Source organism: Asterias rubens, chromosome 10 (genome assembly GCF_902459465.1).
Source record: "Asterias rubens chromosome 10, eAstRub1.3, whole genome shotgun sequence".
Classification (NCBI taxonomy): domain Eukaryota; kingdom Metazoa; phylum Echinodermata; class Asteroidea; order Forcipulatida; family Asteriidae; genus Asterias; species Asterias rubens.
Window position 1 is genome coordinate 7,739,805 of NC_047071.1, and position 13,709 is coordinate 7,753,513.

The 13,709-nt window shown below is 35.2% G+C and overlaps 1 protein-coding gene across 4 annotated transcripts in view; it reads right to left on the bottom strand.

Annotated features, from left to right (window-relative positions):
• The window catches only part of LOC117295982 (GRAM domain-containing protein 2B-like), a 73,401-nt gene that overhangs the window by 36,793 nt on the left and 22,899 nt on the right, over positions 1 to 13,709 (bottom strand). For all 4 annotated transcript variants that reach the window (XR_004519707.1, XR_004519706.1, XM_033778811.1 and 1 more), the window contains exon 4: positions 12,943 to 12,975. Coding sequence is in view for 2 of the 4 variants with exons in the window: in XM_033778811.1 (XP_033634702.1) it covers positions 12,943 to 12,975 (33 nt within the window). In the remaining 2 variants the exon portion in view is untranslated. The remainder of the gene's footprint in view (positions 1 to 12,942; positions 12,976 to 13,709) is intronic.

Here is a 13,709-nt window from a genome sequence, read left to right on the forward strand (position 1 = left end):
TGAAAAGGGTCATTCAATTTCATTTTATGATTAGTCAAATGTAATGTTGCGTCATTCGATTTAACAAAATAATCATTCAATTTAACAACTCATCAAAGCAGCATTCAAATTCGCAGACGCTTCTTGGGGCGTATGCCTCACAAAAAAGAATGACGATGTGCTAAATTGAACAGAGTGCTAAAGGAATTTGACTTGACTCAAAACGAAATTGAATGGCCGAATTCTGAATTTGAAACCCAGTATCAACTGGAGAGGCAAATTAACAGCTTTAATTCGAACGCATGAAAATGAAATTGACTGCTCAATTGCCGAATTTGACCGAGAAAACCTATACATGTATTATAATACAATAATTACAGTTATACACTGAATTCAAACTGAAATTAGTATCTCAGGAAACCTGTGAAGAGATCATAAATACTAGCAAAAAATACTAACAAATGGAACACTCTACGTATCTACAACAAATGAGTTACTCTGAACACATTCATGAACTTGGGCATTTTTCAAGTTATTAAAATATTGGCCTTTAATCACACATTTGCTTTTTTATATTTTTTTATATGCTCCAATCTTAGTTACAAAATACCAAGTCATAATAATTCAGAAACAATGCAGCTACATGTAATGCGGTAATGTTTTTTGAAAAACCATGAAATGAAGTCAGTACCCCCCCCCAAAAAAAAAAAAAAAAATATTTAAAAATATTCTTATGAGCCAGAGACTGCAAACCAGATGATGAAGAAGTCCCACTCACTTGATTTTACGCCAAAAAGAAACTCTTGAAGACATGTTGTCATTTTCCTATTTGAGTTTGATGCAGCCCGCTAGACGCACATAACATGCTTAGTGTGTACTTGTATGTGTACATCTAGTACTGCACAATGGTTGCTACACAGACGTCATACTGGTGTGACAGCATGGACACTAAATGCAATGGGATCTAGAGACCAACATGCTTTACAGAAACAAATCAAATATTTGAAGAGGAGTGTGCAGAAGATGACCAGCCCCGATTGGTTAGACAGCACAACCATACAAATTAAACTAATGACAAAAAGTCATATGCCAACTCGTCAACGGAAAAAAACACCCAGCAATTATGACAAGTTCTAGCCTGTTTTATTCCATATCAACCTGCTGCTGCTCTGTGAACTAAGAAATCGGATACAAATAAAACTTTTCGCATTTAACCTACATGTATGTGACCTCTTGTCTTAATTCCAGACCTACAACTGTTTACTTCTAATCCACCTAGATCCTTCACAATCTTTTTTCCATCATTGATAACCATGATACAAATATATAATATACATGTAAATTATCATATCAATATCATATAATTATACTATTTCGAATTATCTGCTGACAGTGTAAAACTTTTCTACCATCATATTAGCAGTTTTGCCAATGGATGGAACTTTTTAGTACCCGATGACAAAATCACCCCAAATTGTTTTTTTTTCTATTGTTTTATTAAACAAATTGGCAGAAAATGCAGGCTACTTCTTCATAACCCTTTTTTTATTTGAGAGTGCTTAAAAATATGTTTAGTTAATAAGCCTGCATGTCCATTCACATGTTGACAAACATTTCAGGTGGTTTCAGGTTCTAAACAAAAAATACAACCTTTGGAAAAATTGCTAACATGACAGGTGCACCTTGGTTCCTTTACTTGTCTTTGCTGCCTGCAGCCAGCAAACGGCTCACCAACCAACGTGACAGATGGTACACATGATTTGACCCTATTAAGCATGTTAAGTAGTTCTCAAAAGCTCAATATACCACAAACATCTCTATTTAACTGAATAAATCAGAATTGTTGTTAACAAAATTGTTACCATGTTCATACATAATTTGTACTCTTTTATGAGCAAGATCGGGGAGGGTACATCTGGTTTGTTACTTTGCCTTTGCATTGACAGCCTTTGCTCGTTGTAAATTGTAGTACAAAGAATTAAAGTAATCAAATAAATGTGTTAGTTATTTTAGCCAACAATTTCCCTTTAACCATAACTTTGGTATAAATATCAGATCTGTTTATTATTGGCTCTGTAAGGAACTGTTATATCTGCATGTACATGTACCGACAGCTATTTATCAACACCATGTCTCATAATTTGCCTTTGACCGCACATCTCCATGAAAACACCAATAAACAACATGAAGTAATTAGGCCTAACTAAAATAACAACTTTAAGACAATCCATGTGATATTAATTATCACAAACTGAAATAATAACTTTATGATAATCCATGTGATATTAATTATCACAAACTGAAATAATAACTTTATGATAATCCAAGTGATATTAATTATCACAAACATATGATGAGAGTGTTAGAACCACCTGCTCTACATTGTAGGTCTATATATATACATATAGAGGCATTGTTGGCTGCCTTGTTAATTTCACACTACATGTAGGCGTCATGTCAAACACAATGAGCTCCCAAACGGCAATCACAGAAAACAGTTTACCATGGTTGAGCATACAGAGACAGCAGACTAACACGACACCTCAATAGTTATTGATATATAGAATCAAAAAAGCAAAATGGTTTTCTTTATATTAATAGAGGATAATACAGTTGAAGGAACAAAAAAATGGCATATTAACCTTGTAGATTGTTATCAGGCCAACTACACACGATCTATATTCAGTTGGTAGAAAGCCAGGCTTTTATTTGAACATCCAAAGACTGAATCGTGTACCATACTCCCACAGAGTTAATACACTACTCTGCCATGTGTGGAAAGTGGTAGTCTTTCAATAACTTGTTTTTAATACTTGTTAACATGATATGAGTTTCCTAGCTTTTTTATAGTAGACTACTGTGCCAAGTAAATTTTGTCATTCTTGTTTATATATAAAAATATAAAAAAAAAACATTGTTGATAGCCACACACAAGGTTGAAAAACCCATGCAGTTTAAAATAAAACAGAAACAGTTTTTATTTTGATAGCCATATTCAACAAATTTTCAATAATTTTCACATAAAAAAATGAAGAAAAAAAAACCTAGAAGCCCACAACCCTTGAGTATAAGGATATCAAACAGAATAAAAACAGCAAATAAAATAAAAACAAAATTACATATCTTGTCTTTCCTACTGTTTCAATAGAGTGATAATGCCTATAGCACTAACTGATGTAATTGTACAAAATTGTCATTATATGATAAGTATACTTACGCCATTATCTCAGATTGACTCCACTCTATGTAGTATCATAAGGAAATATAGGCCTAATCGTTGTAGCCCACCAGGAATGTCAAATTATATGGTATTCGTAAGAGATAGTTTGGATTCTATTGGATGATGCCCACTTTATTAATATTCATGAAGAAATTATCTACACAAATATGTCAAACGAAATAAGTACCAGCACAACTACCAATTTTTTTATAAACAAAATAAATCAGAATGAACTTCACCAAATTCATGGATATGAACTTGTAATGAAATGAAAGCTTGCTCAATGCTTGAAAGACGTTTCCAACTATCTTGCTTTAAGATAAGTTTGCCCATATCTTCCAAAGAACATTTACAGCTATAAGCAACAACAAGAAAGATGCTTTCTAGGTAAGTATGTCCATGTAAGAACACAGAAGCAGCTCAATGCTTGAAAGAAAATGTTCAACTACACATGTTTCTTGCTTTACGAAGGACAATTGTGCATGTAACTGGCATAGCATAATAATGAAATAATCATTGAAACAAATGACTTGCCTAAGAATTAAAGACATGTATACAGGTGTAGCTTTTGTGAACAAAAAACCTATTATTACATTATTATTTGGTTATTATCATTGAAGTTAGATACAAATATAATAACAAATAATTCCATAAAAATACTTTTGGACTACGGTACCTACATGTTACTACTACAAACAAAAGGAATCCAAACAATAACACCCTGTTCAGAGACCCTGGACACCGTTGGTATTTGTCAAAGACCAGTCTTCTCACTTATTGTATTTCAACATATGCACATCATAACAAACCTGTGAAAATTTGAAATAAATTGGTCATCAAAGTTGCGAGATAATAATGAAAGAAAAAAAACCCTTTTCACACAAAGTTGTGTGCGTTCAGATGCTTGATTTCGGGACCTCAAAATCTAATTCTGAGGTCTTGAAATAAAATTGAATATTTTATAATTACTTCTTTCTCAAAAACTATGTTACTTCAAAGGGAGCCGTTTCTCACTACCAACAGGATTTTATTTTGACTAATTACCAATAGTGTCCGATGCATCTAAAAACAACCTGATTATGTCTTTACCACTGTTTCAGCAGCCAGTGATACCTTCTACCTAATATTGTTACGTACTTTCATAAAACAATTAGATACACTTACAGGAGCATCTTCTCTTGATTCCGCTGTTTGTAGCATCAATATTAAAGTCAATGTAGTATTAATCGCTGTAATCCAACAGGGAAGTGGAATTATAGGCTCTTCCCATGAGGCGGTTTGGGAATATTATTGGATGATGCTCCTGTCAAGGCCAGACTATATACTCCAGGAATCAACACATTACAAATGAACCTCCCGTCACTGTCAGTTCATGAAGCAATGCACAAACTGAGCACAAGTCCTGTTCAACCGGGCCCATCCAGGAGGAATGGACACGCCTGGTGGTCTCTGAACAAAGAAACCATTTTTACAGAACTGAATCACTGTGCTAAAGTACGCCATCAATTCAAACCAGGGAGCAGCAACATTGAAACTCAAAACGGGTGAGTGAGTGAGTAGGTCAATTGGAAATTGCAACAATGAAGAATCAGGAACCTGTATACATGGTATACTGGATATTGACTATAAAGGCAAAATTTCACAATACATGTACATACATCAAGCAGTTAATGAAATGAAATGTTCATCTAAGCGGCATTAAGGGCAGGGGTTTGTTTATTACAAAAAGGATGATATAGCGTACAACATGGCAATTACAAAAAAACTACATTAAAATCGTGTACAAAAGAATTCCAATTTGAATGAGTCCGAAATTTAAACCCTTCATTGAGACCAAAGTGGTAAAAATATTTAACAATCAAAACAACGACAACAATTAAATTTAGCTTTCTCTCAAATATTGAAAACAAAGCTGCGGCAGGAAAGGGATTTAATGGAACCAAATCAGCTTGAACGATGTTGTGAATGAGGTAAATAATATAAAAGCAACGATTTGCAGAAATTATTGAGTCAATGCAAAAAGGGCGTAACTCCACTTTTGATCGTTTTGCACAAATCACTTTTCAAGGTTTGGGGATTTTTTTAGACAAACACTGGTTGTTTAAAACAAATCCACTTGAAATGATGAAGAAGACATAGATAATAAAAACAAAACACCTTTTGCATACTATAACTCAATATCAACTGACCCCGCAAAATATGAAATGTTTTTTTTTTTTTTTTTAGTAAGGCTGATAAATACAATAGTGAGTTACCATTATCCCCAGGTGTAAGAAAGGTGATAAAAGCCTTAACACAGCCCAAAGTTCTTTTGACAATCACTGGTTCACACAATATTTGGCATACATTCTCACATAACAGAAACCTCGTGTCTACAAAGTTCAATTTTAAAAATGACCAGGAATATTTTACTTCAGAGCATAATAAGTATTACTTTTGACTTTTCTTTCATAATTACTAAAAAATCATTGAAATCAGCAAAAACAATTCCCAAGTTCTTGGTCTTTGTTTCCCCAAGTCCCTGTGTTCTGTAAACTCAAACAGAAATATTTTTGAAAGATACAATCATTTCCTTTCCAATGATGGAATAGGCTTGGGTTATAGGATATAATGGAGGGTGAAGATGGACAAATCTACAGCTTTTTAACAAGTGACCTTTATGCTCAGGCCAGAGTTTTTTTTTAATGTATTATATTAACTAAAGTCACTATTGTGGCTCAAGCAGAGAGTAGTGCCCGGACAACTGAAATCTCTATTGGGGCTCAAGCAGGGCATAGTGCAGTCAACTTAAGTCCCAATCGGGGCTCAAGCAGAGTATAGTGCACAGACAAGTAAAGTAGCTTTTTGGGGCTCAAGCAAGTAAACATATTGTAAAACTTGCAGTCAACTTAAGTCCCAATTGGGGCTCAAGCAGGTGCACAGCGGATAAAGTAGCTTTTTGGGGCTCAAGCAAGTAAACATAATTGTAAAATTAAAATTGGGGCTCAAGCAGAGTAAAAGTTTACAGACAACCAATGTCTTCATTAATCAGGCTGACTGAAGACCCATGACAGTATTTGCGCTGTATACAGTTGTAAAACTTCAAAACCCAAGAGATGTTTTGGGTGTGATCAAATAGCCTCAGGTTTAGAGCTAGGATTTCTTCTTCACATATTTATAACACAGACAGGAGATTTATTGGATTCAGATTTCATATGCTTGTTTAAAGCAACCGCACAAAATTGTCCTAAGGCCCATACTTCGTGTATCACAACTTTATAAAATAACAAACCTGCGAAAATTTAGGCTCAATCGGTCATCGGAGTCGGGAGAAAATTATTGGAAAACCCACCCTTCTTTCTGCCTGTTTCGTTGTGTCATGACATGTGTTTAAAATAAATCCATTATTCTCGATATCGAGAGCTGATACTGTTTTAATGTTTTCTCAAAAGTAAAGCATTTCATGAAAAGTCTTTCACCATTACCTTCTGTAAACCCTGTAAGTTATTTGTAAATCTGTAAACTTTTCACAGGTTGGTTATTTTATATTTAAGTTGTGATACATGAAGTGTGGGTCATTGGACAATACTGGTTATCGCAAGTGTCCAATGGCTTTAAGCATGTTGTCCATTATGGTAAAAAGTAATATAAAAATAGATCCTTTGTTCCTCTAAGGAATGGTACACCTATCTCTTCGTGGAATGCGGACCATTTGATATCCCTTTTTTTTAATTCAATTAATAAAATTCTTTTGTTAGCCTTCAAAGCTCTTCTGCTTATTTACCTGAACGTATTCACCATTATTTTTTTCCCTTCTCAGACTTTCGATCATCTAAACAGTCATTTCTTTAAACTTTCATCTTTTATGGTATTTTTATGGCTATAGTTCTTTACACTGTTTTAAGTCTCGGTTCAAAACTCATTTGTTATCTGCTTACTTATAATTGTATCTTTCACTCATTGTATATTTTATGTGCATAGAGGTTTTTGCATAAAGCACTTCACAAATGTCTTTATGTTATAACTAAACCAAAGAAAATTTAAAATTGTCTTTCTCAATGAGAGATGACTTTGTGTGTAAAGAAAACACAATCTCAAATCCAATCCAAAACGCCAGGCCTCCAATGTATGCATGGAACAAACATGTCACTAATGATTATTCTCAAGTACTCGCTAATCCACCACTCAGATTCGCAGAATGGAGTGGTGATAAAAACCTATATTGCACACCTAATAATATCACTACCTGCGTCTTGTGTGTTCTATGGTCACGCGCCAAGTACATGTATATTGTGACGTCCTTGGAGAGGTATAACACTTTTTGTTATGCAGATAACTTTTGTTTTACCATTACATAACTCGGGAGGTATTCGAACCCACAACACAGAACTCAGTGTTTTCACACATCGGTGTCGAGTAAACCCAAACTTAATATTCTTTATCCTCGATCGATGCAAATTATTTAACATCTCTTAAAGTGTATGCAGTGCTTGCCGCGCAACACACACATTGAACAGTAGATCCAAACATCAGTATACAAAAGGAAATTAGATACTTGATAATTTCCTGTACTCACTGTTATAAAACCCAAGACAATCAAAGTAACAATCGGTATAAATTAAAATTGGAGAGCCAACTGTGAAGAACCCGTGGGAGCCAAATTGATCAAAGGATGGTTCTAGCATTTTCGGATCAGGGAGACTGGAAGGGCCATGTGAAACACTGCAAACTGTATCCAGGTAAAATTTGCAAGTGTATGGTGAGTAAATTCCAACAGCGTAAATTATGAATGTGTCCATTGCATTAATAAAAAATCACTTATAAAGTAAACCATACTGTGAAAATAAGAATACTTTGCAGTTGCGCAAAACATCTCTCTAAATTTCATGAGTGGCAGAACAATGAATCTTATATATGTGTAAATTGAAATACATTTGTATGTAGAGCACTGTAAACATTAATGTGAATTTGAATACATATATCTCGCACTGTTAACCCTGTCACAAAACAATCCAAGTCAATGTAGGTCCCTTGCAACGTGCCATTAATACCACTCAGCACTTATAGCATTGTAGAGTCAAACCCTATAAGGTATGGTGTGCTTTTGTGGTTCAAATACAAGTGCGTGCTTCAAATGTGTGTAGATGATGCAAATGCACGATCACTCTGCCCTCTAACAAATTTACATCAAGTGCCAAATTTGGACAAATTTACAGTCATGCAATATAGTCCATAAAAGGCTAGGCCCTTTTTACAAAATAAAAAAAGACCTACTGCTACAAAACCTGAAAGTCTAAATTGCAGGAATATTTTGAAGGGCTCCATGATCAAACACATCCATGAAGTCATGACAGCCTTGTTTTGCAAATTGTCGATCCCAACACGTCAAAACAAGGCGAGGTCATGTTATGGTGGACAACAGGGTTGGTGTCTACATGAGTCATTCGCAATGTTTAGGAGCAAAAAAAAGTAATATGATATATTTTAAACTATGATATTAAAATAATGATTGACTACAAAATAATTCACATCGTGGAGTCTGGCTTTTCTATTGCACTCATGTTTGCCTCAAAAATGGAATAGTCCAGATTTCAGCCCAATAGACAATGCACTCAAATGCATCCAAAATGTGTACAATACTTGGATTAGTTATTCAAGAATCAAGGAAGTAAAATGTGACTTTGTGAGGGTATAGTAATGTATGACAAACTCAAAATGACATTAGGGCACAAGCAAGAAACTATTATTGTTATTGCTTTTAACAAATACATGGCCTTGTTCCCCTTAATTTGAAGCCAAAGCTAAACTGACTGAGCCAGATTTCAATTGAAACTGACTGAGTGGTGTTAACTACTTCAGTATGAAGTAGAATCCATGATGTCTGCGACCAATAAGTCTGTGGCATTATGTTTTCAAGTTTGTTGGATATACATGTAACTAAACATTTTGCTCAAATTATGCAGTAAGGTTTGATTTGTTCTACAGTAGTAATACCTTGGAGAAAATATTGCTGTTCACACACATTTAATATAAACACGACTCAGGAGTATTTAAACATGGCCGGAGGGTAAGAGTAAAAAAAGGAGTGCTATCAAATAATTTTGTGGAGTGCACAAGTTATAAAACCCATCTTAGGTTGATGGGTTGCATGTTCGCTTGCAAAAGTTTTAAAGTTGCTCACAATAGTTTTAAACTGAAACATACAGTTTATTATAATTTTTATAGATGTTTCTTTTTGAATTGTAGGGGTTATTATTATTTTTTCCCCAAGGGAATAAACTCTTTCAAAAGTGTGTTGCTTCCTCTTCTTCTTATTCTTTTTTTTACTCCTACACACATGTACATGTATCGGAAAGTTTGCCTTTTTCATGAGTATACATACATTCATTTGTTTTCTGAATTTAATGCTTGAGGCTGACTCTCATTTTCTAGTATTTGAGCCTACAGCAGAGAGTGTTTAGGAGGTAGCTCCAGTTGTCATTTAGTCTTGGTCCCCTCCCCAGCTTTAGATTCTGTTTGAGCATTGTAATTATATTGACATTACCCAAACCCATCATTCCCTGCATCTATTCCATCAGTCTGTCAGCTTTATTAATACAAGTCCTTATTTATAATGCTATTATTATAATCAATGCACTACTAGAGGACTGTTAGTCGATCAATATTTCAAAGACCTTGCTTGTGCATATTTCATAAGTTTTCAAACTAAAAGGGAGATAATTACGTTTAAGAAGCGATTTGACATTAAACTTTAAACTGATCGGATGCAAGTGGGTCCAATAGCATAGCATCGCTTGCAATTCAGTAATTTGTCAATGCTTAGAATAGCGTACCATTAACCTGTTTCATTGCTTACCTTTACCATGTTTTCTTACACCATCCTTTGTTCATACAGTATGATATGATCCCCCTTTTCCATAACAAGGCAAGTCTGAAATAATATTTCTTTTCTTTTTTAATTTGGTTAGATTTTTTTCAAGTAACTTCAGGATAGTTAATAGTTGGCTCCATTTATGGGTTTGTGATACACATTTGTAGCGTTGATTTCTTATTTAAAACAATTTTAACATAATTCTCATCAATTCCAGATGTGCAAAAAAACACATTAATAAATACCCCAGACAATTTCGCTACTCCTATTGGTGGAGAGCGCATCACGTGAGCTGTTTTTACCCGGCTGGCTTCCGCGTGTCGGGCATGCATGTACGTCAATATTATCACGCAGATTGCGCATAGCTATTAGTAACAACGCGTAATCTGTTTCTAAGCGAGCGCGCGTAATCTGTTTCTAAGTGCGCGCGTAATCTCTCTCTAAGCGCACGTGCATACACACAACCCACGCGCATCAAAGTTTTTGAAAAAAATACTTCAAACCTCGAATATTCAATTGTCAAAGTGTCTTTAATTGTATTTTTTAACATTTTTTTTACAAAAGGGCATTTATGAATGGGAATAAAAGAGTAGTGACCCGTTCTTAAACGTCCGTTTATAACCTTAGAGGATTGTTGCCGTGCGATTCCACACGGCTACGACCCTGCTGGTTTTAAATGGCCGTTAAAGAACTCGTCGCTACCCTTTCATTCCCTTATTTAAGTCTGGCAAATATAGATTTCTGGTGACTTTTTGGGTAGTTGACATTACAGAAGCAATGGTGGGATCACAATATACACCTATCTGTCTCTAAACATTTTGGAATTAGTTATGTTTGTTAAATGTAATAAAGTCTCTGGGTTAAAATAAAGGAAAACTGACTGGAGCTGGACTTTATCCAAGTACCAGCTGAGCTATTTAGGCCCATGTCAGCGGTATCCCTATTAATTCCTTCCATTATGAAATATCAGATTTTATTATCTTTGATCCTTTCTTAAGAGCTAGGAAATTAAATCATTTGGATTTTCATTGACATGATTGAGAGTTGCTTTTTGCCACATCCAGGTCTGTCCACACTAATTTGTCACTTTGGGTCCATAACAAATTGTTCTAACTTTTTTACTGTGATCGGTAGGGTACAGTAAAGGCAACATTTTCCCCTTAATTTTGTTTTGTACAAACAGTATACAAAATGTCTCATTATTTAGGAAATTACCAGACGTCTTTAAGGCATACAATGAGGACCATGGTGCATCGGTTTGCCTTAGAAAGTGTTGACCAAAATACAAACCAGTTGACTAAACAAATTTATACACTACATGAAGTTGACTCGAACTTGAACTCAACCTTGAGAGATTCAGACTCGGACACCAATTACTGGGATTCAAACTCAGATAGTGTGAAATCTATGCATACATGCATGTACAGTTTGGACAAACTTCTACGTTATAACTCAGAAATAAACTTAACCTTGACTAAGATTTCATTTAAAGGCAGTGGACAATATTGGTAATTGTCAAAGACTAGCCTTCACAGTTGGTTTATCTCAACATATACATAAAATAACTAACCTGTGAAAATTTGAGCTCAATCGTTCATCGAACTTGCGAGAGATGAAGGAAAGAAAACAACAACCTTGTCACACGAAGGTGTGTGCGTTCAGATGGTTGATTTCGAGACCTAAAGTTCTAAATCTGAGGTCTCGAAATCAAATTCGTGGAAAATTACTTCTTTCTCGGAAACTATGGCACTTCAAAGGGTGCCGTTTCTCACAATGTTTTATACCATCAACCTCTCCCTATTACTTTTCACCAAGAAAGGTTTTATGCTAATAATTATTTTGAGTAATTACCAATAGTGTCCACTGCCTTTAAATGCACAGAAACTGTAGATGACATCCATCATTCACAAAGACAGCTGGGAGGTTTGGGGCAAAGTCTTAGCAACTAACCAGGCGAACGGCATGAGTGTCTGGGGAACTTTTGTAAGCATCAAATTGTGATTGACTTGTGAACTCTTAAGTTTCTTGTCAGTTATATTTCTTTTGATGGTTGGCATACTGTATGTACTGTGTGTGTATTTGAAAAGTATTTGGTTATTTTAGGGGAGGCAGGTAAAAGAAGTACACTATCTTCAACTGATATCACTAAATTTCACAAAGCTATATAAGATTCCTCTTTATATGAGTTGCCTAAGCAGTTAAGATTGAGAAATATCTGAGGTCATTTTTTATTTCTTTGTGAAATCGAGCTATGATGGACATTTTTGAAAATGCACAGCAGATAAGAGCATATGTAAAAGAAAATGTTGTCTCATACTTCATAAACAGAGCTCCACTAAGACATTTCGTGAAAGTACTGAATGTTGTAGCGCCTTAAGCACCACTGATTGACAGAAATGAGCGCGGTCTAAATGATAGAAACCTGACTATTGTTATCTCAGTTTTACATTGACATTTATGTAACATACATACATGTACAGGGTAGTACTTTCAAACTGACTAAAAAGCTGGTTAAACTGACCCCCCCCCCCAAAAAAAAAAAAGTACCTTGTACATGTATTGATGTATTTTAAAGCCATTGGACACTTTAGGTAAACAGTTTTGTCCAAAGGCCCACACTTCATGTATCACAACTTATATATAAAATAACAAACCTGTGAAAATTTAGGCTCAATCGGTCATCGGAGTCGGGAGAAAATAATGGGAAAACCCACCCTTGTTCCCTCACGTTTCGCCGTTCCCCAGACACTCATGCCGTTGCTAGGTGACTGGGCTCGGCAAATTGTATTTGACACTCAGAACAATCATAAACGGACTGAAGATATATGGTGCACTAAGAGTAAGAGACATTTACTGTACAAACATGTATGAACAGCCACGAGTCAATATTTACCTCTGAAAGACTCGTTTTTTGCTGATGACAGATCTGAGGAGAAAGCAAAGACACAAACTTGTAATTGATTTTTTTTTACATGTAGTCTGCTAATTGATTTCAATTGATGATCCATCAATCCATATCCACTGTGAAAGACTTGTTTTTGCCAATGTTCTTCAGACTGTGTTTAATCACTTCATTCAATCCACTATATCCATCATGACTGCCTGTAGACTTGGTGTTGCCATGTTTCATATTCTAGTGTTCGTATCACCCAGTGTACAGTTTACTGCAGGAGCAGGATTTGATTCAAACAATGTGAGGCAAGTGTCAGTTGGCAGGTTTTACTGTAACTAAATGACTAAAATATGACTACAGCTTCACTGCTTCAGCATGTACACAGCTTTAAAGTCTGGACACTATTGGTAAATTTACTTGGTAATGAGCATTGGGGTGCTGTTGATAGTATAAAACCTTACGAGAAACAGCTCCCCCTGAAGTAACGTAGTTTTTCGAGAATGAGGTAAATTCTCACTCAAATATTATAGGCCTGAAGCCTTTTATTATGCATCTGAAAGCACACACATCTTTACAACAAGGGTGTGTTTTCTTGTATTATTCTCTTGCAACTGGGAGGACCAATTGACACAACATTTTCAAAGATTTATTATTTTATACTTGGGGTACACCAAGTGAAAAGACTGGTCTTTGACAACTACCTTGACGCTTCCATTGTCTTAAAGCCACATACACCGTAGAGTAGCCGCAGCCAATTCAATGGAAGA